Source organism: Pteropus medius, unplaced genomic scaffold (genome assembly GCF_902729225.1).
Source record: "Pteropus medius unplaced genomic scaffold, Ma_sr-lr_union100, whole genome shotgun sequence".
In the NCBI taxonomy this organism is placed as follows: Eukaryota; Metazoa; Chordata; class Mammalia; order Chiroptera; family Pteropodidae; genus Pteropus; species Pteropus medius.
The window spans coordinates 21,288,721-21,316,516 of record NW_024350319.1 but is presented as its reverse complement, the minus strand read 5'-3'; the positions used below and the strand labels follow the sequence as shown (position 1 = coordinate 21,316,516).

Below are 27,796 nucleotides of genomic sequence, written 5' to 3'. Positions count from 1 at the left end.
TATGGCCCAAGATGGCTGCTCCAGCTCTACCTGTCACATCTGTGTTCCAGCCAACAGGAAGGTGGAAAGGGCAGAAGAACATATTTCATTCTTTTCAGCATGTATTGCATATATTACCTCTGGTTATACCTTATTAGCCAGAATTTGGTCATATGGCCATACCTAACTGCGTGCATCAGCAGGACTTCAGTGCGATGTTGCCTTATAAGTGGTTTTAGTGAGAAAGCTGGTAGCCTCTCACCATTAAGTAGGACATGATGTTAGCTATATGTTTTTGTACGTGTTCTTTATCCGTTTGAGGATGTGCCCATTTATTCCTAGTTTGTTGAGAGGTTTTTGTTGTTGTCGTTTTTGTTGTGAATGATGTTAGGTTTTGTCAAATGCTTTTTCTGTATCTATTGATAAGATCATGTGATTTTTGTTCTTTTCTTCTTTAGCCAGTTGTCATGATGGATTACATTAATTGATTTTTGAAAGTTGAACTGGCCTTGCATACCCAGGATAAATCCTACTTGGTTGTGGTGTATAATTCTTTTTATACATTGTTGGATTTGATTTGCTAATATTTTGTTGAAGATTTTTGCATCTATGTTCATAAGAGATTTTGGCCTATAGTTTTCTTTTCTTGCAATGTCTTTTTCTGGTTTTGGTATTAAGGCCATGCTGGCCTCATAGAACCAGTTAGGAAGTATTCTTTTTGCTTCTATCTTCTGAACGAGATTGCAGATAATTGCTGTAATTTTTTTCTTAAGCGTTTGGTAGAACTCACCAGTGAACCCTTCTGGGCTCAACATTTTCAAATGAAAAACTTCACCATATTGGCTTTGGTGACAGGTCTAAGTCCATGGCTTTGGATGACTGGGATAGTTAAGTTTATTGAGCTCATTTTCCTTTTCTCTAAAATGAGGATAATATTGCTTCCTTATGGTGGTGTTAGGAAAGGTATACAGTACCTAGTAGTGCCCAGCCCACAGCAAGCACTTAGTAAATGAGAGCAATTTATTATTTTATACTAGATCAGACTGACATTATGTGTTGAACTGTTGAACTCATCATTTCTTACATACCCTTGGGGATGGAGGTCGATAATTCTTGATTTTTAATTTTTTTTTTGGTCTTTTTGACTTAAGGATAGCTTAGTCATATGTTTTAACTTTTTCCTTTTTAAAATGCAGAGGAAAACAATCTGAATAAGGAACCTCAAAAACCAAACACGACTCTGGTATGTCTGATGCTCAGGGACAGACATTCTATACTGAGTGTGTTTAAAAATTGACCCCAGTGGCTCTCTGTAAAGAGCAGCTATCCCATCACTTGATCAGAGTGTGGCTGTGCATTACTTTCTCCTTTCTTTGACCTTGGACTGACTCGTAGAAGCCATGGTTGGGGCTGTAGCCCATAATGTCGGGGGTCTTCCCTGTCCTGGACTGTGGCAGGACAGAACAGAGATTCCAGGCGAGGCACACTCGTCCTCAGCACTGGGACATCCCTCTCTGTGTCCCTCATCCTCTGATTTGTTTCCAGTGAGAGTATGCTCCTACCCTCGTATGGAGATGGGTAGTGTGCTGGTTTAAGGAAAACCCTGATGGGTGATGGTGGTGCGGTCAGGAGGGGAGTCAGCAGATTGCAGGCCTTTTTGCAGATGTGTTTTGGGTAGAACTACAGGCCAGAACTACAGTTCCATTTAAGCTTTGCACTTAAATGGAACTGAAAAGTATTTTTTATGTGTGCTTAATTTATGATAATGGCAGATTCATGGCGGGAGGCTGTGAAACCTGATTGGAATGGTTTTCCAGTATGGGTAGCAATTGCCACTGCATGTTCCCATAGTTGAGTAGGAGTAGGAGGAGACTTTCTCCGGAGCTCTGGGGCATGAGATATACCAGACGTCCCACTTGGCTGGTGACAGCAGGAATGGGAGCAGCACAGGCCTCACCTGCTCATACTGTTTGCTCTGTGAGGGAGACTTCAGGGAATTGTACTTTCAGTACCTTCTGCCTGTGCTGCTGTGACATCTTCCTTCTATACCTATCTTTCTCAGAAAGCAGCTGGACACAGTACAGTAATAGAAAGGGTGGCAGTGATTATTTGAGAAGGTACATACTTCATTTCAGACCAGATAACTATTATCAGCCTAGATAATTTCCGTGAGTTCTGAAATAGACTTGGCAGGGAATCTGTTCATGGTATAGCAGTGGGAGTACAGGACTGCCTGGTTCTGAACTGCATTTGCATTTTAGACCAGAGCTGCAATTCTGGAGAGTGTCTTTGTTATGTAGAAGTCAGGAAGCGCTAATTGGAGTGCACTCAGGTTTTTTTCCAACTTCTATTTGGAGGTTGAGGTTTGGAGGACACAGTATGTTCAAGTCTCAGCCTCCCCAGCTATCAAATGGGGGTAAGACCAAGCTTACAGATGTGTCTGAGATTTATGTTTGGAAATTTCCTCCCTTTTCCTAGATGTCCCTCTATCAATCCAGCCAATGTCAAATGAAGCTAAAATGTGGTGGGGTTGTACCTCCTATCATTTTAGCAACCTGTTTTCCATATTGGTTCCTTATAGCCAAATCAAGTCCCTGGAATGATGCCTTAATTACCGATCAGGGGAAGGAGAATTTTTTTTTAAGCTCAGTGATTATTTAACAAATATTTGTTGAGACAGGCCCCATGATGGGTGCTGAGAATACAAAGATGAGTAACCCAAGGCCATCAGGGAGGCCACACTGGACTGGCAAAGGGATGTGTACACTGGTGGGTACAGTACGGAAAGTGAAACAGCAGAGACGGGCAGAGAAATTATAAGAGGATAGAGAAAGTACCTCCCTCAGTTTGAGATGTTGTGGGAGTGGAGTTAGAGTGGAAGAGGAATTTGGGTAAAGGGAACAAGTTTGAATAAACACATGGAGTTGAGGAACATCATGATATGTCTGGAGACCATTAAGCCATCTGGTGTTGCTGGAGTGCAGAGGCGTGAGGCTGGAGAGAGAGGAATGGCCTTGTGTGCCAAGCCAAGGAACTCAAGCTTTATTCATAAGGCCAGCAGTTCTCTGGGGACAGGACACGCTTGCGAAATGGGACGGGCAGGCATTTGCATTTGGAATCACCATTTAGTTTAGCACCCCTGGGTAAGGTGGAAAGTGCTTATATATAAAGTGGCTTGAAGGGCTGGATAGCTGAGACTCCTTTAAGGAAGATCTGCAGTTGTCTGGGGGCATAGACAGAGCTACAGGAGGTAAAGATGGGGAGGAATGGATGAATTTAGGATTTAAGGTCTGATTGATTAGAGAAAGAGAAAATGAGGACGTACGAGTCAATTATGACTAGGGTTATGCTTTTTTTATTTGAGGCTCTGCTCACACCTTACCTCTCTTAGGAGTATTTTTCTGACCTCTGGCCCAAACTTTGCTCTACGGCCCTGGCCCCAATCGCCTCCACTCATTTCATCTTGCTTTGTATTGTTTGAAGTTTGTTTTGCTTGCTCTGAGATGGAGAAGTAACTAAAAGGTAGGAACTGTATCTTATTTTTTTTTTGGAGGGTAACAATTTTAGGTGTTTAATATTATTTATGTATAATATTATTGGGCTTTAGCCAATTTGTTTCACTTATATCTGGGTTTCTTCTAAGAGAGGAATGAAGAATTGAACACAGATGTCAAACGGGAGGTTTCCTCCCTCCAGAGGAATACATTTATGACTTGTGCATCTAAAAGAGAATTTAAATAATCAAATACATATCAAAATCATCCAAAAGGAATTTAAGAGATTGGAGTTTTGGAAGAATAGGCTAGTTTTTTTTTCTTTTTCTCTCTTTCTTTCTTTTCTTTTTTTTCTTTTTTCTTTTTTTTCTTTTTTTTTTTTTGGCCATTTAGTCCTGGAAACAGCTTGTCTGGAGAGACCCCTCTGGTGGGCTGGCAGTGGCTTGACCATCCAGAACAAGTAATTTAACTGTGGCACAATTGATTGTGGTTTCTGAGCGGTTCCCATTTTGTGATTCCCTCTGCAGGTCCAGAGCCCAGCACCCAGTGTGAACTGTCGCCCGTCAATGCCTCCCATCCGGTCCAGGCCTTGATGGAGAGCTTTACCGTCTTGTCAGGCTGTGCCAGCAGGGGCACGACAGGGCTGCCGCAGGAGGTGCACGTCCTAAACCTCCGTGCCGCCGACCAGGGACCTGGCCAGCCGCAGAGAGAGGTAGGCACAGGTGTCAGCTTTCTACCCGTTGCCCTTCTACGTTTATAATGACATTTTTCGGAACGAAGAGTCCTTTTCTTCCATTCTGGGTCTCACAAGGATGCTCGTGTATGAACATAAGTGGGGAGTAGGACACTCTACGAATGCTTGACAGAGAAGGATTTCAAATAACAGATTGCTCTCTGGACTGGGCATCTCTAGGACTTCTTTCTCTAGAGATTTCTTGGCTTTCTAATTTTCCTGTCCCTCCCCGCATATTGGAAAGAACGTTCTTAAGAATTTCTTTTAAACATGGCTGTGAAAAAACAAAAGTAGGTGCCATTTCTCTGTTATTGTAAAATGTCTCTCCCATCTCTTCTTGTGCCTTGTCTTTCTTCTTTCTTTGCTTTGTCTTATGAACCTATCATTCTTGCAGGATGAGTCAGGGGAAATGGGAACACTCTGGAATACAGATGGTAATACTTCATACTTGCATGAAATATTATCTTATGCTATGCAGGCAGCTTCTCAAAGATGGTGGCGGTCTTGGTGGTGATGATGATGATGACTCAGTATTTATTCTGTCCTCAGCACTGTTTGAAGCACTTATACATTAACTCCATGAAGTCCTATTATTATCTTCATTTTACAGGTGATAGACAGGTGCAGAGATAACTTCCTTGCCTGAGGTCAAATGAGTTAAGAGTGTGAGTTAAAACAAACCTTAAGAGAGAAATGGACTCTTTCCTATGGCTTAGAGATGATCTAGATTGTGCGTGAATGATCATCATACTTTTTAAAAGATAACACACATTCTTTCTGTTTTTAAGCTTCTGTATGTCAGAAACGTTATCACTTAACTATTATCTCTCCAGGGAGAGAGAAACCACAAAAAATTATGATCACAGTGAAGTATAGGAAAATTAATGCACAATGGAATTTATCTTTGAGCTCTCTTCTGGTCAAGAAAGTTAGTTGCCAAAATGATTTGTTTATCTGCCTCAACCACCCTGCCTTTTTGGGGGAGTAAAAATAGGAGAGACGAGGTGTCCAGAAGGAAAAGCAAACTGATTTTAATCTTGTGACAGTGTGCAGAGTTGGCTTGTTCCAAAGGCAAATTATCTAACCTTTCCAGCTACTTTGTTAACACTCTTGGTTGCTCGCCATTGGAGCTGCAACACATATTTCAGGTCAGGTTTCTTTATCCCAGTAATATGTCTTTAATTCTTAACTTATGGGGGAGAATTTGTGGTGGGAGAACAAGGAGGAGAGGAGGAAATGCAGTTCCTATGAAGTGTTGCTGACTCCAGCAATTCTTTAGCAGCAGTAATTACTCATTTTATATATGCTTCTCAGAGGAACCACGAAAGAAGAGAAAGTTCGGGCTATTACAGAAGCAGCAACAGCAGAAAATTCTGGATGTTAAATTGTGTGGTCCTGTTGTTGACTCTGAAAATAGATTCAAAGAAGACTATCGAAGCAAAAGAAAAATACCTCAAGGAATGGCAGCGGAGGTCTCCCACAGTTGTATTTATTACGTTAGATCAAAATGGAACTCATTTTAGGACATGGCAGTGCTGAGAATACATACAATTAGCGGGCATCAGGTGACACGACGTGTTCAGAGAAGAATTAAAGAAAGGGGGGATAGTCTCTAAAACTTGTTTAAAAACCTGATCACTATTCTTCTTCCTTCAATATTTGTACAGTATGTATCTGATTTGGGGTTAGTGATTTGAAGATATTTCTGAGCATAGGCAACTGAGGGAAATTGCATTCTTTCCCTCTTTGGGGACTTTTAAGAATTAGATGGTTGTAGTCCAATCCTGTTTGACAACAAGATGTTGGGATAAGTGATCTTTGGAAATTCCATCTGGCTTCGAGCTCTCGTCGTGGGCCTCAGAGTGTTTGCTGTGTGGAGAGTGAGTGGAGAGGACATCAGAGCAGGAGGGCCATGACCAAGAGAGAATGAAAACGTTTCTTTATGGGTGGTAGGATGGGGGTGGAGATATATTAAATCTCTCTCACCTCCTTCATATATGACTGGAAAAACATTACTGCAGCCATGCAAACAGTTTTAAAAATTATTTGAACCATATGACCCAGCAATTTTACTCCTAAGTACATTGTACTCAAGAGAAATGAAAACATATGTCTACACAAAAACTTGTCCACAAATATTCATAGCAGCATTATTCATAACAGTCAAAAAGTGGAAGCAACCCGGACATCCATCCATGATGAGTGGATAAATAAATGTGGTATACGCATACACTGGAATATCATTCAGCAATAAAAATGAATGAAGTAGTGATCCAGGCTACCACATGGAGGAACCTTGAAAACGTTACACTAAGAGAAAGACAAAGAAGACAGACACAAAAGACCACATATTGTATGATTCCATTTATATGAAATGTCCCGAAGAGACAAGTTTATAGAGACAAAGTAAATTAGTGGCCACTTAGGGCTGAAGGGCAAAAGGGAGAAATGGGGGTTTCAATGCAGTGCTGATGAGTCTAGGATCTCTTTTGCGGGGGACAGATGTTCTAAAATTAAATCGGGCTGATGGTTCCACAACTGAATATACTAAATACCTTTGATAAATGTGCGTATACTGAAACCCACTGAATTGCACTTGAAATGGGTGAAATTTATGGTATGTGAATTTTATCTCAGGAAAGATACTTTAAAAAAAAAAACAAAAACAAAACCAACAACAATTTGACCTGCTAACATTCTAATTAGCCCATAGAGTTTACCTTAACAGTATTCACTTTTTAGCCAAGATTGCTTCCTCCTCCAACCTAAACTCACCCAACTCTTTCTGTTATTCTTACTGGGCAACTTGATTTTTATAGATATGTTATTATATGGTCTGTGCTAAAAATCACAGCCGGTCTGTTTTGGGGGTAGTAGTGGGAAGACCAGAGGCAGCCTTTGTGAGTGTCTCTACCGGATGTTAAAGGCAAATATTTTTAAAAACGAAATGGTAAATGTTGTTGCTTATAAATTAGCAAAAACAAAGCCATCCTGGCTCCAAGCCATAGTTGACTTTGACTCTGATGACCGCTGCAGTTGTTTTTCATGATGTCTTCCTTAAATGCAAGAGAATTACTAAATCAGCCCTATTTCCCTTGGCTTGTTATTGGTGCACGATCAGCATTAAGACCTATTATAAATCATTCCTCTCTAACATTTTACTAAATTTCTTTCTCCCAGGCATCTTAAGGTTGTTCTTCGGCTGAGAAAAGGCTGCTCCTTTCCTGTATGGAGGAGGTGAAGAGCCTTCACCTGGAAGTAAAAACCACAGCAGATTGACAAGATTTAGGGAAACAATTACACTTTAGTTAGATAAACACTTTTATAGGCCAGCAGAGAATTTGTATCAGAAACCCACTTGTTATACTAATGTAAACAGTTGTCTGTTGCAAAGCACTGTTCTGCCATTGGCCTCCCTGCTAGGTTCTCATTAGGACAGCACAGATCTGTTGTATTTTTCTTCTGAGACCACACCTCTCATTTGTAATCATTGGTTTTGGAAACAACAGGCTTGGAAGGAAACAGGAAACTGGAAGAAGACTATCTGGCAACAGCGGAGGGCAGAAGAGGGTAAACGGTCCTGAGAAATCAGCTTTGTCTTTTAGAATAAGCCGGCTTATGTCCTAAGTGTCATCCTATAAAAACCAGCTCCTTGTCCTCCTGGACTGCAAAGTAAAATGAACTGTCATCCCTTACCCCCTGTCAGTTTGGTCCCTCAGGGTGTTTGCTGGTTCCCAGGAAGGGTTATAGCACCACCACTGGCTTGTTTACAGTAACATACTTTCATTAGTTGCTGGAATGGCAGCAATTTTGTTTTCTATCATCTAATTGTTATTGTGACCTGCTTTTAAGTGGTGATGTATCTTTTATATTTTTGACCAATCAAATTGCTTGCTCATTATGAAAGCTGCTGAGGATAAGCCCTTAGCTAGCGTCACGCAGGTGTATACAGCCATACCTTGTTTCACTGCGCTTGGCTTTATTGTGCTTCACAGGTGTTGCACTTTTACAAATTGAAGGCTAGACCCTCCACCAGCAAAAAGATCACTCACTTTATTGCAGTGGTCTGAAACTGAACCCTCAATGTCTCTCAGGTATGCCTGTAAACGATATGAGTGTTTAAATTTATATATTTGTTTTGACCTTAAAGGAGCAACTGTTGTGGGAGTGACAGTGACTGACTGTAGGGGGGGTGTGAGGATCTGGAGGCTCTGTTATCATGGGAAGGGGGCCAGGTTTAATAACTTCACTATCAGAAAGCTCAGAACCCTCCTTACTTCTATGTATTTGCTTATTCTCTGCCTTATTCCAAAAAAAGATTTGGGATGGGCTTAAAACAATAGACATACCAACCATGTAAGCAGAAATACAAAATGAGGACAAAAGAAAAACAAGTGTAGTTTGTTAGCCATATGGGTTGATGTGGTTGGTATGATTGAGTTTGAAATTTGGCTCCAAGCTCCTTGGCAGGCAGGGACAAATGGGATGTGTGGTTAATCATACATGTGGCTCCAAGTCAGTTTTACTTTGTTCCTTCTCTGAGGACTGTGGCAGAAAGTCTTCCCTTTCCTGGTTCCTTTTGAGGTCAGGAAAGATCACAGTTGGGAGAAAGAGAAGGAAATAGACACACGTAAAATGCTAACTGTTCTGCTTGCCTCTGAACAGCTCCCTTACCCCCCAAATAACAGTAACACCTAGTTAGTGGTGGTGGTGAGGTGCCCGCTATGCGCACCTGCCCTGCACTTGTATTCTGTCTGCCAGTCCTCTTCAGCCTGAAAGGGAGGGAAGCTTAGGGAGGTTAAAAAACCTTCTCTATCTGGGGCATTTTTTTCCTCTGCTGTTATTCATGAGTGACTTACCCAATGGCAGTCCTGTGTAGATGCAGCAAAAAAATCAAAACAAACTGGAGGCGATTTATGTTTCAGAGATCTAATAGGTAGTATGTGCTAAGCAATGGTCAAAGTAAACCGCTCATACACAAACACCGAATATTGGTGAAATGCAATTACTAAACAAATACCTTCCATGTATAAACACTCCCTGGTGTTTGTTTAAATGGAGGTTGTTGGGAAATCACCTCAGCCTAACAAACAGGTAAGATTACCTCTGAACTGGCCATTTTGTCCCAGACATACAGCAGATACATGAGAAAATTACATTGGTCTGTGTGTCTGTTTTTCTGCCAATACCATGCTGTTTTGGTTATTGTAGTTTTGCAGTATAATTTGAAATCAGGCAGAGTGATACCTCCAGCCTTGTTCTTTTTTCTCAGGATTGCTTTGGCTATTCGGGGTCTTTTACTCAGCCATAAGAAAAGATGAAATACTGCCATTTGCGACAACCTGGATGGACCTTGTGATAATCATGCTAAGTGAAATAAGTCAGACAGAAAAAGTTGAAAACCATATGATTTCACTTGTATGTGGGATATAAAACCGAAAGCAACAAACACGACAGAGACTCATGGACAAGGATTGTGGATTAGTGGTTACCAGAGGGAAGCGGGGAGCGGGGAGGTAGATAAGGGTAAAAGGGGTCAAATATGGTGACAGAAGGAAATCTAACTTTGGGAGACGAACACACAATGCAATATATATGACATACTGTTGAACTGTACACTTAAAATTTATTTGATTTTATTAATCATTGTCACCCCAATAATTTTTAATTAAAACAAATGAATTAAAAAATAAAAAGTTAAACTGACAGCAAAGGTCACATTTTCTCAGAAGGCATTTCTCCCCTCCCTCCTCCCCTCCTCCCCTTCCTTCCCCACTCCCCTTCCCCTTTCCTTCTCCCTTCTCTCTCTCTCTTATTCGTTTGAGTGTTGCCGTATAAATTACTGTATTAATTTGAATTTGACTCATATAGGATTGGAGGCCCTAAATGAATAAGATAGTCATATCATTTAAAAAGTGTTCCCCCGTCACACGGAGATACTCAATGTAGTTAAATGATAACACTCTGCTGGGAAGTATAAAGACACCAGAAGTGGGCAGGGGAGCAGGATTGGGAATAGCAGGGCAGCTAGACCTCCGTCTGGCTGGTGTCTCGACAGAGGACAGTGCAGGCCAGTTAGAACTGGCGACACTAGCCAAGGATGATTTCTAACACACTGGAGCAAAATGTTCAACCTGAAAGTCAGCTAACTCTCAAACGAGAACTCTCCATAAATCCAGCGTTGGAATTTTAGAAAAAGTGAAAACAGAAATCAGAGCAATAATAGTAAACATCAGGGTTTAGTAAACAATTCAGAACACAAGCTAGGCAAAGAAGTTACAACATTCCTACCAAGATGCTGGCTGGCCACATCACTTAAACACTGTCATTTATCACAGTAACCTCCAAACGCTGTGAAATTGCCCTAGGAAAGCACAGCCCCCTGCTCCACTGGAGGGATTGGGCCCAGTCAGTCTCTGCCATTTTAACATGAGGTAATGCCGGGTAAAGTTCTTTGCTGGCTGGGAGCTGACAGATTGAATAGCCTCTCTTGTTGCCTCTTCCCCAGTCTGGAGAAGAGACTGCCTTGACCCCTTCTAAAATCTGTCCAGCAGCAGCATTTTCCATCCTGTGTGGTGTTTGTCTTTATGGAGGTTAGGGTTATAACCCTGACCTGTACTACCGTTGCCATGGTAACTTCTCTTGATTTATAAAAAATTGTTTAATTTCCTGAAAATGTTGTTAGAAAATGTTTCTACGGGAGCACCCTCCACATTTGAAAATGTGACTTTTTGCTCTTAGAACTTTGTGGAGATAATTTTAAAAAGCAATAGACCAAAGTAAGGAGCAGATTTATAAATCTGAGACCGAGACGTGCTGACTGGGCAAATGTCCACTTTGCATATGTGCAGATTGCCGGATATCCACCTTAAACTTTCTTGTTGCCATTGCTTATCTGCTATTTTAACATTTTTGAGAATTAAAAAAAAAAAAAATTTACTGCTAATATCTCTGGTTTAAAGACTTAAATTCTGCAGAAGTATTTAATATGTTATTTTAAATCATTCCCACCCCCACTATGTTTTCAAAATATTTCCGTGAAAATTATTTTACTTTTTTCGCCTCCCACAATGAAGAGGCTGTGTATGAACTTGGCCCTGATGATCACCTGTCCACATCTTATTTCTCTTTTCCTTGCCTATCTCACCCTTGAATGAGTGATTGTCTGTGTGTCCTGCCTTTCCCTTCTTTCCTCTTTGCAGCCTGACTGCTGCTCTCCTTAACGTCTCTCTGGGGAGTCAGTCTCTGATGATGCTCTTTTGACCAAGGGACGCTGGGACTGGAGAGGTGCCCTGCAGTCCTGACAGCCTTACAGAGGAGAGTAGGACCGGGGAGTGAAGTGGTGACTTACTCACCGTCAATTAGGAAATTGGTCCCATTGCTGGAGTGGAACCCAGGGACCCCAATTCCTATCACTGAGTTCTTCCTACAACAACACCTTACCCCTCCTCAACGTTTTTTCCCCCCTCTTCAACTGTTACTCCCCCTCGACTCCTTTTTCTGTAACCCCTTTTCTGGCATTTCTCTTTGGGTTTCAGGATGTTACCTGAGCTTGGTTCTCCTTCTGTCTGCCTATCTATTTTTCCGTTTCTTTTCTAGATGCTCTTTTTTCCTCCTCAGGGGTTCTTGATGGAAGTATAGTCCTTGGAACTTATTTTTCTCCTGTCTGCAATCCCTGAGGTAGGTTGTCTGTTCTTGGGACTTTGGTTGTCAGCTCCATGCCAGATGCTCCCCAGACTCTCTCCAAGCTTCTCAAGTGGAGCTCCAGTCAGGTCTCCAAAGCACCTTACCTCACAAGTCCTACCTCAAGTTCCCAGGTGCCTGAAATGTGCTGTGGAAGAATGGCTCTCAGTATGGTTCTGTCTGGTGCCATAGAGGGTTAATCTCAGCTCTTTCACTTCCCGACTGTGTGACTCTGGATGAGTCACTTAATTCTCTAAGCCTCAATTGCCTTTTTAAAATGGAGACAATAGTAGTAGTTCTTTAGAGGGTTCACAGAGGATTGAGAGAGGTCTCTGTGGCACTTAGGGCTGGCTTTTGTGCCTGGCACACAGTACATAATCAAATGCTAGTTCTTTTTAGTATCTCTAAAATTGAATGTAAGAATCTTCCGAAGCCAGTCTTCTCCTTACCCTAGTAATGATTTATTAATGCAACTTCCCTGTCTCATCAATGTCACTGCTACCATCTTTCTTGGGACTTTTGAACTATCTTGGATTTACCTATTTCCTTCAAACCTTGTATTTGTTTGGTCACCAAGTTATTGACATATCCTTTGCAATTTATCTTGATTGTCGGTGTTTCTCCCCACTGACCCTGCAGCTTCCTTATCCAATCTCCTAAGACCAGCACCTTTTGCTTTCAGATTCATTCAGACAGGCTGGTGGATCACTTATAAAATGAATTTTCTGTAAATTGATTTCATTCATTTGTCCATTTGTTTACAGATCTAGTCAGTGAATTATTTATTGAGAACGTACTATATGCTAGGTAGACACTCCGTTAGATCTTTATTTATCTTTATATCATCTTCACTTATTGCCAGGTGAGGGAGAACAAATTTACTACTATGTGACAAATAATGCGACCATTATTTTTTACTAAAATTAACAACATTTTGTGGGAGTCCAACAGAGGGAGTGGTAATTCTATCTGCAGGTGAGGGAAGGATTCCCAGAAGAGAAGGTTTGATGAAAGACTTGAAAGTTAAGTAGAAGTTTCTGGGCAGAAGAGCAGGGAGGCCTCAACATACACAGAGGGGCGAGCAGAAAACACGTGTGGAGGAAACTTCTTCCATGTACATGGAGTGGCCGGTGTATAGAGCAGGGCATGGCCAGCTATGGCCTTTGGGCCAGATCCTGCCTGCTGCCTGTCTTTGTATGTATACCATTTACATACCATAACGTTCATTTGTTTAGAGTATACACAGCAATGGTTTTTAGTATATTTATAGAATTATGCAACCATTACTAGAATCTGATTTTAGAACATTTCCAGCACACAGAAAGGAAACTTTGTATCCACTGGCAGTCATTTCCCATTCCCCATGCTTCCACCTCCTGCCCTAGGCAACCACTGTTCTACTTTCTTTCTTTATAGATTTGCCTATTTTGAATATTTTCTATAAATGGAATCATATGATATGTGTGACTTCTGTGACTGGCTTCTTGCACTTAGCATAAAGCATTTGAGGTTCATCCATGTATTAATTATTTCATTCCTTTTTATTCCTGAGTAGTATTGCATTGTATAGCTAAACCACATTTTATTTATTTATCCAGCAGTCCGATGCCTGTTTTTATAAATAAAGTTTTCTTAGGGCATAGTCACATTTGTTTATATATCGTGTGTGGCTGCTTTCTCACTATGGTGGCAGAGTTGAGTAGGGTGATAGTAGTGTGACCTGCACGCATGGCCTGCAAAGCCTAAAATATTTATGATGATCTGACCATCTGCAGAAAAAGCTTGCCAACTCCTGGAATGGAGGATGGGGGCAATGGTGGGGTGGGCTGGGGCTGGGAAATGGAAGATGATAATGGAAAGGCAGCACGAGTAAGTATTTGGCCTTAATCCTGGGGATTAGTAATTCTCCAAGGGTGTGTGGTACATGAGCCCCCTGCATCTGAATCCCTTGGAGATGCTTAAGTTCATATTGCTGAGCCTCACCCTTGGCCTTCCAGCTGAATCTGTTGCTCCACACATTTTTTTCTTAATTTCACCTGAACTTTTTTAATTCTCTCAATTCCTTGCCATGTTAGAAGCCCATGCATAAGTCTTAGCTCCTAAGCAAACCTGTCCCTGATTCCTTAACCCCCCTCCACCTCCCTCTTTTCTAAACATTGCTCTGAATCCTCCCCCGCCCCACCCACCAGAGTCTGCACCTCCCAGAGCATGTTTTCTTGCATTATTAGCTGCTGAATCTTGCACACCCAGTTGGAGAGTGGACTTTATAAGTACAGGAACCGAGTCTCTGTCCTCTTTTACATTGTGTATGTGGGGTTCTTGCATGGTCCCGAGGACGTTATTTAAAGTTATCACTGAAGTCTTCGTAAGTTACTCCCCTTTTCCACAGTGTACCTTTATTTGGTTTGTGTTATGTCAGTGGACTTCATGTTTCCACCCCAGGCCCTTAACTGCTATTGATGAGCAGGTATCTTCCATTTTACATTACTGCTTTGATTTCTTTTTCCTAATTAAATCTCATGCTACTGCAATTTACTCTAGATTCTCCAGATCTCTGTTTCATTTTTTTCCCAGCCCGCTTCTGAGTTTTGTTACATTTTTCTTTACTCTTATGGATTTTAGTCATCTGCTAGTCAACTAGTTAGTCTTTTCCCTTCCTCGGTAGGCTAAAAAGCTATAAATGGCTTTTGACTGCATGCTGCTCCCTCGGGTGGCTCATTTGATCTGAGCCGGGTTTGAAGTTGGGCCATTGAGAATGATTTGTCCTCATGATGTAGGGGGCTGACGTCCAGCCAATTCTTAATATTGCTGGAGGTAATTAACCTTGATTCTTCCAACTGAAAGAGGTCATTTTACCCTACCCTGTATTGTTAAATACCTAGTAACTTGATTTTTAAATTTTATTTTATTTCGTTTTTGCTCAGTGAGCACTTAAAATATCCCTGCCTGTATAGTAATTTGTTCCCTGTTTAATGTGGCTTTTTCCTTTGTTTACTCTGGACCCGAGTCTTTCTAGTTTGTTTTCTAAGTCAGCTCAAAAGTTGCTGGTCATTGGATTTGGCAGCCTGTTCAAGCCTTACCCACCAGAACCCTACAGGAAGTTGTGTGTCGGCCAGAAGAGTCTGTTTATTTAGAGCATGGTGTCCAGCAGAAGCAATCCATTTATGAGGGTCTGGTCTTAAAGACACAGGAATCTGAATCTGTGTTTGGAAGACCTGCTGCTTTGGCTCCCATTGCGGTTGAGTGCTATGTGCTTTCCTTTCCAGACTGCCAGGGCACCTCAGCTGGACTGTCGGTTAATTGAAATTGTCCTTTCCCTGGGCTCCTTGGCCTTGTCTGAAATGCTAAAATATCAATGCCCAGATACTAGATAGCCTCTTTAAACTCATAAGGATGAGATTAATTTTTGTCGTTGCTGTTTTGGCTTTTATAAGTTTATTTAGCACCATTTTATAGTGTTCTGGTAGGATTTTGGTCTGCGTGTACTCCTGATTTAGAATGCTAAAACTAAGTTGAAATAGGTATGCTTTGACTCTTGGGTATGGCTCTTTGTCCACAATCATCTGGCATTATCTGGGTTCTAGTCCAAGACACCCTACAGTAGTGCTTTATATTTATGGCATTTTTTTTGCCCAAACCACAGAGTCCTTTGGCTGAATCTAGAATTTTTATATCCCTTGGGGGGAAGAGAGGCAAACTGCAGGTATGACATGGGTTCTTTTGAAGATAGAGAGACTAAATTAGATGTTACCAGGTCTGCGAGCCAAGGAGAGCCCGCTATAGCATCTAGGATCACTGCAATAGCCTAACTTTTGTCTGGAGCCCAAACACCCCATTGTGCACATTAAAGTTTAATTTCTATTTGTTGATGACCTGATTCTTTTTGAAATTTGTTTTTCAGCAAGTTAGTGAAATTTGTTTTTCAGTACTGGGCTTGCCACAGGGTAAGTACTCTATATCTGTGCACTGATTTGAATGGAAACTGCATTCATATCTTAAGAGGTGAGACACCCAAAAGTGTGCCTAGTGATGTGGGTTCATAGGCAGGTAAGGTGTCTTGGGAACGAGAAGAAAGAGAGATGGCAACTGCTGAAAGGACTGAGAAAAGAAAGGTAGAGAGAAAAATGAGGTGTCACACTTCTTAGCTTTAGCCGTGATCCTGGGGTGGGATGAGGGGTGTCTTTTAGTGGTCTAACAGAGTTTTTTGTGAGGTGGAAGTTATATTGAGATTTCTACCTCAGAATAGCTCTTAAAGGGCATCGACTTTCTTGAAGTCTTAGGTAAATTTAACACTTAATGAAGTTAAAAACATATTCTCCTCCTCTCAAACTCAAGTAGACAGACATGCAGGGAGTGCTCTCCTTGGGAACCAGAGGTTTCTAAAGATGGAGAAAGCTGAAGTCCAAGGCAGCCACAGGTCCGTCCAGACATGGACATGCGTGCTCTGGTGTGAGACAGATGGGCATTTAGAGTGTCTCCTTTGCTTGCCATGCTGAATCTCAAATCTGGGGGTCTTTGAAAATTGAAGGCGACTGAAGAATTTAATTTCTTTTGATGAGTCATGCTTGAGCATTTTGCCTCCATCATCTGGCTGCAGAGGACTTTTGGGGGCCAATTACCTTCCCTTATATTCTGAACACCTCCTAGATTTTCATCTGGTGCAGTTGGCCAGAGGGCTCTGCCTCTGGTGCCCACTGTGAGTTCTTTCTGCTGAGCCCAGCACCTTTTCCAGGCTTTAATTCTGGCCCTTTACTGTTCTTTGTTATGTTGTTAGTGTATGTATTGCTATTTATTTTTGTTTCTTGCTTTCATATGCGTTGAAGATTCCACTCTTTCCCCCCTTATTACCACCTGTTGTTAAGATGGTGAGAATCTAAACGAAATGGTAATATTGCCATTGTGAACAAGTATTTCTCTGAAAAGATCTTTTTTGTGAGTGCATTTTTAGTGCTGTTAATATCTAATTCCCAGTGTTTTAGTTGGAAACTATTCAAATTTCCCAAATCATAAAATCTTTCAAAGCCTACTCCAAGTTACTTTTTCTTGATTCAGTTCTCCTCCTATTTGCATTAAAAAAGTCTGCCTGTTTCCAAATAGGGAAATGACCTATCTTTATTAGAGACCAGAGTGGTACGATCCCCTGACGCAGGTTGTGTTTTTTGGATGTGTTTTTGAGCAGCGTGCAAGGGTAATTTTTAGTCCCGCTTTTGCCATGTGTTCTTATATACATTTCCTAAACACTTTCCCTGGCTTGGTACTATTACTGTGTATATGACCTACATGTGTTTCCTATTTTTTATGACTCATACTTACGGTACTCATAAAGATTTATCCTTTATCTTGGCTCTGAGTAATGAGCCCACTTGTGCATTTCCAACGGAGATGTGGGTTGGGACTTTTGCATTTAATCCTGCAGAGTAGGCCTCTTGAAGGCATAGTGCAGGAAGCATGACATATTCATCTGAAGTTACTACTCACTTCTCCTCCCTGAGGAAACAGTCAGCTCAGTTTTTGTGAATTTATTAATTTGTGTTTTCCAGGTTTTCCTTTCCTATTGCCCCTTTTAGCCATTTGCTGCTTATGAGTGAGACCACCAGAGGGTGACTAGATGGAACAGGTGCTCTACTTTTCCCTGCCGGTCACTGTGTTAAAAGGTTTGGTGGAGGAAGAAATGGAAATAATTAAACTGAAATGATATTTGTATTACACGTGGCAACAAACACCCAGGTGGTTCTTCTCGGGTTCAAATAAACATTCAGACCCAAGAGACTGTCATAGGCCACAGGTGCCTTCAGTCTACTCAAAAGCATATAGGATAGGGACCATCGCTTGCAGCAGGGAAAGAGTGTTCCTCTTATTTTAGGTGCCTACAGATGCCTACACATCGATTTCTATAGCCACCTGGAGCTCTCCAATTGGTAACTCAGATGCTGGGAGATCTGCATGGGATGTGTGTGTGGCCCTGGTTTAAAGCCTCACACCTCCTAGGAACTAATTGGCAACTATGCTCTATAGCAGCGGTCCCTGACGTTTTTGGTCCCAGGGACCTGTGGTCCTATGGGAATCTAATGCCTGATGATCTGAGGTGGAGCTGAGGCAGTGAAGCTAGCTCTGGGGAGTGGCTGCAAATACAGATGAAGCATCAGTTGCTCACCTGCTGCTCACCTACTTCCTGCTGTGCATCCCAGTTCCTAACAAGCCATAGACCAGTACCGGTCCATGGTTCCTGGGGGTTGGAGACCTCTGCTCTATAAGAATAGCTTCTATGGTTCCCACGAAGGACATGCTCAGTTTACAAGAGTCACTCCTCTCAGGGGAGCCCCCAAATATCTCTTTGTATCAGATATTTTTAATTTTTTCCAATCCCAATACAGTTAACCAATCAGGGGTAATTTTAACTAAAAAAGCAAATTACCTTTTATTTTAGTTGACGTATTGTTTTAGGTTATAAGACTTACAGAGTTAAGAGAGTCAACAGAAGATCAAATTCTCATGTAGAAGAAGAGTATATCTTGCTAACACTTTGTCCACAGCTGTGGATTTTATTCTTTTTATTTGTATTCCTGGCTAAGTAATGGCTCCCAAAGATATGCCCACATCCTGATCCCCCAAACCTGTGAATGTTACTATATGAGTATCCGAAAGAAAGTCTTTGCAGATGTGATTAACTGAAGGATTTTGAGGTTAGAAGATTCTCCTCAGTTATTCGGGTGGCTTCTAAATGCAATTATGTTCCCTTGTAAGACAGAGATTTGACATAGACGAGGAGAAGGTAATGTGACTATGGAGGCAGAGATGGGAGGGATGTGGCCACAAACCAAGGATATCAACAGCTGTGAGAAACTGGAAGAGGCAAGGAATGGATTGTCTCTTAGAACTTCTAGAGGGAGTATAGCTCTGCTGACCCCTTGATTTTGGCTCAGAAGTACTGATTTTGGACATCTGGCATCCTGAAATTATGAGAAAATAAATTTCTGTTGTTTTAGGCCACCACGTTTTTAGTAATTTGTTACAGCAACCACAGGAAACTTATTCACTCCTTGGCTCGTATTAGCTTGGGAGATTATCTTGAGTTCCATGAAGCCCTCCTGTGCCCATTTTGTTCACTGCTTGTGTTCTCCATCTCTGTAAAGGACCCTACTACCCAATTACCAAGGCCAAAAACCTTGGCATTATCCATGACTTCCTATGTTTTCTCAGATGTCACATCCAATCCTATTTATTCTGCTATAAAAATATATTCTGAATTTTCCCACCTTTGCCCTCCATCTCCCTCTCCTGCAATCGCTACCACCACCTTTGGTCTAAGCCACTATCACATCTTGACTTGAGACATAGTAGACCCTAATCCAGGTCCCTTAAGATGGCAGGATCTGGGGCTAAAGTGCCTGTGTTGGAAGCCTGACTCTGCTGTTTATGAGCTCTGTGACTTTGGGCAAGTCATACTATCTATATAGTATCTATTTCATATGTTGCTATGACAGTTAAATAGTTAAAATGTGACAAGTGCTTAGAATAGTGCTTAGAATATAATAAGCACCCAATAAATGTTAGCTACTATCATAATTAGCTAATAAGACCTATTCTCCATGTAGCAGCCCGAGGGAATTTTTTAAAACTTAAGACCAATGACAAAATTCACCAGCTCAACTTCCTGCAGTGGCTTCCCATTACATTTAGAATAAACCCCCAATCCCCAGCAGAGCTTACATTTCTTCTCCCACCACTCTCACCATTTCACTGTACTGTAATTTTCGGCCCTGATGTCCTGCAGAGATGCAGAGCACACTCCTGCCTCCCCCATCCTTTGCTGAATGCACTTCTCCCAGTTATTCACATGATGTGTACCCTCCCTTCATCTAGTTCCTGCCCAGCAGTTATCTCTGCAGAGAGCCCTTCATTGACTACCCCATTTAAAGTAGCTATACACCCCTACTCTCTCCAAATCCTGTTTTTACATTTTTAAAATAACTCAAATCACAACCCGATATTTATATTTATATGTGTTTATTGTCTGTTCTTTCCAGTAGAATTTCCATGAGATGTCTTATTTTGTACACTACCTTCAGTAATTAGAGAACAAATTAGAAAACCAGCACATAGTGAGCACTCAAATGTATGTGAAATAAATGCTTTTGTGAACAAGTGGTATATTGATTGTAACAGTTTAGCTTTATTAAACACTGTTAGAAATTTTTTATTTGTAGATGATTTGGTCCTTAATTTGTTAAGATCTTTTTCATTTAAACTTGAGCAAATCTGTAGAGCCATGCAAGTCTCAGTTTCTTCATTTGTCAATATTAAAAGGCTGGAAAGATTGAAATCTGATGTTTCTCTCAGTGCTATTGTTTTTTCGAGTTTACTTTAGGAGTTAAAGGAGTATTTTTAAATTCAGTTAATCCAGGCCTCCAATATGGAAAACAGTATAATTTGCATTTAGTAAAAAATATCAATTAAAAAGTAGAATTGAAAGTGTTCCTAGAAATTGTTAAATTAGAAAGTATCCTTAAAGAAACCCTTGGCACACAGTGGGTAAGGAGCCACCTAATTGCTGAAATGTAAACTAAGGATATCTGACGTCTTCTTATGTGTTTTTAAAAAATCCTAGAGTTACATAGGATTTACAGATCTGGGGGCAAAGCTGGCCTTCAAATACTTGGGAAAATGCTTTTGAGTTTCATAGCCTAAATCTTACTGCCTTGAAAGTAGAAATTTCATGATTTCCAAGCGCCTGTGCCTTCACTATTTCAACAGGACAGTGTACACATAAAGAATCCTCCTCCTTCTCTTATTTATTGAAATACAGAAGATTAAAGGAACTAATTATTTCAGTTTGCGGAGCATAGGCCCCTCCCCACGTAATTGGAACCAGGCAGCTGGGCAGTCAGTCACGGGCAGCAGCAGCCTTCGAGGACTGTGCTGCGTACAAAGCGTTGTGGGAGTGACGCAGGCCGCAGCCGTAGAGCTCACCGTTCCGTGTGTGGAGCGGGGCAAAGAACAACACCTGTAAACAGAAAGGACAGAGACATAGAAACATATTATTGCCTTAAACACACATAACAGAAACTTAACCAAAGTTAATCAGCGACTGCTGGGCTGAGATAAACAGAGGTGCTAAAGAAGCAGGCATGTCGGAAGGACACGGGGCTGGGTTTTGGGGAGGGTTGTTGCTGGAGTAATTGGAGCCAGGTGTGCTAGCCTGGCAATGCTTTTTGGAGGTGAGAATTGGGAGAGGTTTGAAATAGGGATGTGGTTTGGCTGAGGGCTAGCCGCAGAATTTTCAGACTAGGGGAGGAGGCTGGTAAATAATGGAGCCGAGTTGAGGAGTGTGAACTATGTTGAGGACAGCGAGTACCTTGGCAGCTGTGAGAGCTTGTGTCTGATGGCCTTGCCTGTTGGTGTTTCTGGTGGGAGAACTGATGCTCAGCTTACTACTATTGCAAGTCTTCCAAGCTGAATGAACTGATATAATCTTTACCACTGGAATGGCAGTTTAGGTAGACCTCTAAAGATAAATGCTTGTCCCCTAACTTCCCGGCCACAGATTAGTAGAAACTTCTAACTTTACTTCATATTCCGGTGATTTCAGCTGTCTTGGAAGGAGTTCATGGCTTTAGCATGTCCCAAGTTTCTATTTTTTTGGAAGGCATACTCCAGGATAGAAAGGCAGGTGATTGAGTTTCTGTTCCAATATTTGGGGTCTCCTGAGAGATGTGGTGTTTGGGGTCCAATATGGAATGAATGTGATAGTCTCAGGACCATTCTTTGTTGGATTTCAGAGTCCTCCAAATTGCAGTGAGATTTGGAGATCAAGACTTGAGGCTGCTCAGTGTAGCCTTGACTAAACAGGAATAACAGCAAACATGAGGCCGGACATAGTGCAGATGATTGCGTTCGCACTTGGGCCTGGTTTTTAATGAGGCTCAAATCCCAGTGGTTATGGAGAAGGCTGAGAAATGGCAGAAAAGCCATTCATTATTAGGAAGCCTAAGGGTCATGTATGCAGCTGTCATCAGTTTGTGTTCCTGCTTAAAAACAAAAAACAAACAAACAAACGAACAAAAAAAAACAAGGAACCTGTAGGTAGGCAGTAGTAGCACCACATGGAGCCAAAGACGAACACAGTAGGCTGATTCCTCAGAGAATTTCGAAAACTGCCATTTTGGTCAATTTTCTCAATACCCCTGCAAGGGAGTTGTTCTTAGCTCAAGGTCATGAACTAGGAAGTAGCTGGTAGAGCCCAAGCTTGAATCTGCAGCACACACCTCATATAGATGAGGTCGATGTCCAGTGAGTGGCTGCGGGCAAGATGGGCTTTCTCAAGGTTTAGACATTCATTCAGTCATTAAATCAGTATTTGCTTAAGCACCTGTTATTTGTCAGACGCACTACCAGGCACTGGTAGTCCTGACACCACTCACCTTGAGAATTTGCCAAAGGTAGCAATGATACAGTGGATAGCAAGTTCTCCCCCTGCTCCTGCTCCCACTTAGAAGATCTCAGCCTCCTTGCTTTCCTTAAATGTGGGCTTAAGTATTGCTCCTGGTGTTGTTTGTTGACTTTATTCACATTAGAGGTAAGTTTTTGAGCTGCAATAAAATAGCTGTTTGAGAAGAATTACATGTGAATAGCTGGGTTGTCATCTATAGGTTAAGAGCTTAGAAAGGGGCAGGTTGGAGCTGTCCTGCCCTGTTACTAATGATAACTCCGTTCTATACACACAACTCTCTTTACTGGATTATTTGTGCCAAAATATTACCAAATAGCTTGGAAACAGGTTAGTGTTTTGCCCTTTAGGGAAAAAAGACCATGGAGTTGAATTTGGAAAGGAATCTTGGAAAATGTTTCAATAAAACAATGTATCATTCACATGCCCAAAAATTCACTGCAGGCCTCTTGCTGGCAGAATCAGATGCACTTTGAGATATATTATGACTTGATCTTGAATTCTTGTGTATCTTGAGTAGGCTAAAAATGAGTTATTTTTGTTTGTTGGCAATGACCTTTTATCAGAACTACCTAGGAGATATGTTTTAGATAGACGTCAATAAACTTTTTGGTAACTTTCTATACTTACAGCTGCCTTCTTTTCCCTTCGAGTTTTTAAAAACAGTGGAGGGATTGCCCAGCACCATATTGGGGAGTTAACCCATATTTTGGTTCATCTTTCCTTTGATTTTCATACATTCATTCATCTATTCATTCTAAAAATGTTTTTACCATGTGTAGGCGCTGTTTCTAGTACTAGACATAGTGATAAATAAGGCAGAATTTTAGCCCTCATGCTGCTTACATGGATTTGAACACAAAAGTACCCGGGTATTTAAGTGACAGGAGGGAGTGGTCATTAGGATGGTTGGGAAAGACTTCTTTGAGGAGTCTTAATGAAAAAACAGAGTGAACCATGCACAGATCTAAGGGAAGAACAGGCCAGATAGAGGATCTGCTGATACCAAGGCCCAAAGCTTGGAAACAGCTCATAAGGGTGAGTGAGAAGGCGAGTGTGGCTGGAATAGAGCAAGAAAGAAAGTAGTGGGAGATGGGATTAGTTATTTAGTCAATGGTCAGATCATGTGGTGCTTTGCAGGGGAAGTTGTTTCTTGGCATTTCTTATGTATTCTTGTCCAGTGTTTTAAAAGGCTGGCCCTGAATTCTGAAGACTCAGGGAGTCCTTTCTCAATAACAGAACTGGTTTCATAAGGAGAGACATGGATAGTTCCACTAGCAGGATGAATAGAAGATGGATTACTGGAGTGGATAGTTGAGTACTCCGTCCCTGTGATGCCATAGCCAAGTGTGGAACTTGGATATGTCGTTACCTCTCTGGGCTTCAATTTTCTAATCTACACAAACGTCTGGAGTAGAATATCTCTAAAATCTCCTCTATCATTAAGAGTCAATTATTTTTATTATAAAAAAATTTCATTTTGGGTTTTATCCTCTTGCTTGTTATAGACTTACAGATTACAATAACCAAGTCTACTGGTTCTAATTTCACCCCTTTCCCTATTCCTTGGCATTTAGAACAGCCAATGAAGTATTTGAAGGGTGGGGACGGGAGGCAAGAAGAAGTAAACAATGGAGAAAAAATAAGAGACCTTCATAATTTCAAACCTTGGATCCAGAGCTGGCTAGTGTGTCTGTTGTACTATTTAGTTCATTGCCCATTGCCTTGAAAGAATTCTCAGTCACCAAAGGAATCGACTGTAATGACTGAGACTTGTTCTCAGCCTAATGATTTACGGTTAGTCAAGAGTAGCCATTGTCCTTATCAAGGGGGGTTATCCCATCAAAACAGTGGTTTTAGAACCTGACAGTGTAATAATGTTGTTTGTGTTGACTCTTTTGTTTTTAAATCATATTTTGATTTATTGGAAGCTCTGTATTTCAATAGAAAATAGAAAAATCTGTCAGTCTTCCTGAATTTCAGCGTAAGTCATGTAACTCTCTTATTGAGAAGTGTATCTAAAAGAAATCAGTAAAACCAAGCAAATTAACTTGTCTTAACACTATTATCTTGTCAACACTACCTATTTTATAAGACATTGTAAATCTTGATTTACCCTTAGGATTAGCTTTGAGTGTCATGATTTGTTTTGCTTCTGCCAAGCATAAAAGACTACAGGGCACACACTGACCCAGAATTAAAGTAAGAAAGAAAAAAAAAATAAGAAAAGGAAAGGAAAGAAATTTTCTAAAACATGTTCACACTGGTCTGACAAGTTTGATAAATTCATTTTGGGATATTTTTAGTTCTCGGGAGAAAAAAAATCTTCTGTTTTGTTCTCTTATATTCACTTTGGCAGATTAAACTAAACTTTTGTCAATCTTTCCCATTAATTGAGTGCACAAATCATTTAGGGAGACCCGTCATTTATGAATTGATGATTCAGTCACATCAGCCCATTTATTCTTTCTTGTCAGCTACATCTATTCCTAGGGATCTGTCTTGAGGACTATTACTGACTACCAGTTGCTCAGAGAACTGTAGGCTTTGGTCTAGCCACTTCATTTATGGCAATTCTGAATCCCAAAGTAAGATATTTCAGCAGAACAATTTTTTTTAAAATGAACAATATGTTCAGAATCGTACACTAGGAGGAAGACAAGATTGGAAAGCACCAGTGTTTGTGGTTTATAGTGAAAGTTACTTTCCTCTGTTTTTAAGGTGTGGATAATTAACTTCTTCTCCCTGAGGGCAAACAATAAATTATTTTCTGTAAATCAGACAAGCCTATTTTTATTCTAACATTGCTCACCAACAGTTTACTTGCTTTCTTTTTTGAAAAGAATACTATAAGAGAGATTATGACCCCAAACTGTTTCAGTTGTGTACTGGAACACTGGAAACATTGTTGGATCTTGCCAAGATTTAGGACATCTCAAGAAGACATTGGTAGGGCGCAGCATGGTAACCTGTTTTTACCTCAGGGATGATGGTAAAGTAGAAAGAAAGATAAGAGACTTGCTCTGGCTCATTTCTTACATAGTAGAGAATTAAGGGTAGGACTTAAGGATTTTTGCATAGAATAATATAACCAGGACCAGAATTACCAGGCCCCATGAGTTGTTCCTTGTAAAAATGCTCAAGGCTAGTAACTCATAGTAGTTGCCTAATTCATTGATTATTTATGGTTAAGATATACCCCCAAACTCAATAAATGTTTATTGAGGGCCTGTGAGCTAGGGACAAAGCCAAGGAATAAATTCCTCAGGTGTAGGAGAACTTGGGGTTGAGGACAAGGTTTCATTTTCTCACCTTGCAAGATACTCTTAGGTAATTCATTAACAATGACATTCTGTAAGACTTGAAATAGGATCCTATACAAAATGGAAATTTTTTTAGCTCTATTTGATATATATTTATTTGGGCAAATAAGTGAGGTGATTGAAGTATGTTTAATGCATTAATGTGATTAGCTAAGTGACACTTGATATGCCAGAAGTTGATGTGCCGTGCCCATTATTTATTGGGAGGGAAGCCATGGCCACATCTCAGTGACTTATATTACATGCTATATTCTTTAGATTGCTTTTACTGATTAGTTAAGCTTGGCTTTCACGGCCTATTGAGATCTGGCCCTGATCTACCTTTCCACTTTATTTCTCTATTTTCTTTCATATATTTCCTCAGTTCTGTTTGAATTAAATGTTCCCCAAACCCACCCATGCTTCTCCTGCCTCCCGCTCTGCCGTTTCTCTTGAGATCTTCCCTGCCCTCCTCCTTGCCCTGTCCCCTTAGTTCTGCTTGTCCCTGCCCTTTTCACCCTCAGGGCCCAGCAGAAGTGCTCCCTTCTGGCTTCCCACAGACATATTTAATCTGTATATCTTTTTGCCCCCATGAAACTGTGAATTTCTTGAGGGCAAGTTTTGTACCGGATTAGTATTTGAAGCCCTTTCACATATACATAGTGGTGCTTCTCAAATATGAGTTTATATGTTTTTACAGTTTTTGTGGTATTCATATACTACCTGTATTATAATTTTTCTAATATTTTTCTTTAAATTGAAAAAAAAAACCTAGCTTCACACTAAACATCCTAAATATGAACTCATGCTTTTAAGACCCATAAAAACAAATATCTAAGAAATTTAAAAAATATTGTTTATCCCCACATTTTGGAAAAGATTGAATAACCAAAGTGCCTTACACATAATAGCCATTTATTCTATGCAGAATGAATAAATGACTGCACAAAACATTAAATAAGAACATCTCCTTGTTAGCTTAGGAACTTTGTAGTTGTTAACCTGGAAATAAAACAGGGGAGAAGCTAGAAAAGACTGAGCAAGTCTTTAAGTAGAATCATTCTGGTCTGTGAAGGATTTAGGTGTTAGACCTTGCAAAGTGTTGGGCCATTGCGGCTTGTGGAATGATAAGTTCTGTGGATAGCAGACTCCGTGTTGATTCACTGAGCACCTTGCTGAAACCCCAGAAGTTGTGCAAGTGGACTCCCTCTCCTTAATAGATTCAGGAAGCAACACTATACTTGGGATGCGTCTAGAGAAGAGGAATGTGATAAGTGTGTGGATGCATAACATTGTTCTAACCGCATTTCTAAATGTTCTGTTCAGGGTAATTTGAGTTAGAGTTCTCCTTACCAATAAGTGTTTTTTATGAATGCATCGTGTACTACCATGTAATTGAGTTCTGAGGATTTTCTATAAATTCTTGCAAATGGGAATTGTATATTTTTCTTACCCAACTTTTGAGGATGTTGTAAGGCTACTTAGGTGTACCACTTTGGGTTCTTTAAAATAAAATAAAATATGAATGTTCTATATATTAAGGCTATAGTTAGCATAATTAATAATTACCTTTAATCATTAATTAACTGTAATGAAATTAACTTTAATAAAAATTGAAGGCTTTTATAAATACACAAAAAAATATTTGTTTCTAAACTTTATAGTTGCTGCTTCTGTATAGTGTAGAAATAATATACTATGTTTTCTTATTTGCTATTTAAACTATAGCATAGACTGAGGGTAGCAGATCAGATACTACAGGTCATTTTCTCATTTAGTGTAAAATAAGGTTTAGATAATTTTTAAAAAATGTATAGGAATTAGTCCATGTAAGGTCAATATGGGATAAAGTCTATTAAAGGTTTTATCAGAAGAATCACCTTTTTTTAAAGAGAGGGTTGAGATCAACAGCTGTTCTAGCATGGGCAGGGTAACTTGATATAATGGCATACATTTTTACTCTGGTCTGCTCCTAGAGCAAATTTGAAATGGTTGTTTTGGAAAAATGTGCTATGAATTTATCTCTAGACCTTCACACCAGAGCAGTTAGTTCAGCCTAGCAAATCCTTGGCATTTGATGTGCATCTTTCATAACAGAACTTTGATGCTGTGACTTGATGCCTTGAAATCAGCACAACAAAATGGTGCTTGAAGAGCA

General features: G+C 40.5%; 1 protein-coding gene across 1 annotated transcript in view; it reads left to right on the top strand.

Moving 5' to 3' along the window:
• Positions 1-27,796, top strand: part of TGFBR3 (transforming growth factor beta receptor 3) — a 179,380-nt gene that overhangs the window by 67,958 nt on the left and 83,626 nt on the right. The window contains exon 3 of the mRNA XM_039838819.1: positions 4,001-4,185. Coding sequence (XP_039694753.1) covers positions 4,001-4,185 — 185 coding nt within the window. The remainder of the gene's footprint in view (positions 1-4,000; positions 4,186-27,796) is intronic.